This window comes from Temnothorax curvispinosus, unplaced genomic scaffold (assembly GCF_003070985.1).
Source record: "Temnothorax curvispinosus isolate PA1 unplaced genomic scaffold, ASM307098v1 QBEX01017783.1, whole genome shotgun sequence".
NCBI classification, from domain to species: Eukaryota; Metazoa; Arthropoda; class Insecta; order Hymenoptera; family Formicidae; genus Temnothorax; species Temnothorax curvispinosus.
Window position 1 is genome coordinate 1 of NW_020227563.1, and position 419 is coordinate 419.

Below are 419 nucleotides of genomic sequence, written 5' to 3' on the forward strand. Positions count from 1 at the left end.
TGATTTTAATTCGAGAAGACTGCATTAGATTGAATTACATTTGTCTTCACAGAAATGGATGATTTCGATTTGTTGTTAATTTCTCTGGTCAACATGGGAGCATTTTTGGTGCAACGTCGTAGAAACCGTGAACGTCATCGTCGCCGCCGCGCCGTCGGCGTGTCTGGGTACGACCAATTAACACAAGGAGAAGACAGCAAGGAGCGTTTTACAATCTTTTTCAGGAGATGAACTCAGATGAGCAAATGTTCCACAAGTATACACGTATGACACTGCCAACATTCCAACACTTGATGGACATTGTTAATCCAAGTTTAATGAAACGAAGTCCACGGGCACTTGAACCAGAGCAAAGAGTTGCTTTTACATTGCGGTATATGTTCGGATTATTCGTAGTCTAACAATACATATGTGTAAAA

General features: G+C 41.1%; 1 protein-coding gene across 1 annotated transcript in view; it reads left to right on the forward strand.

Annotated features, from left to right (window-relative positions):
• Positions 1-57: 57 nt before the first annotated feature.
• Positions 58-419, forward strand: part of LOC112467700 — a 1,898-nt gene continuing 1,536 nt past the window's right edge. Inside the window, exon 1 of the mRNA XM_025036423.1 lies at positions 58-373. Coding sequence (XP_024892191.1) covers positions 228-373 — 146 coding nt within the window. The 5' untranslated portion in view covers positions 58-227. The remainder of the gene's footprint in view (positions 374-419) is intronic.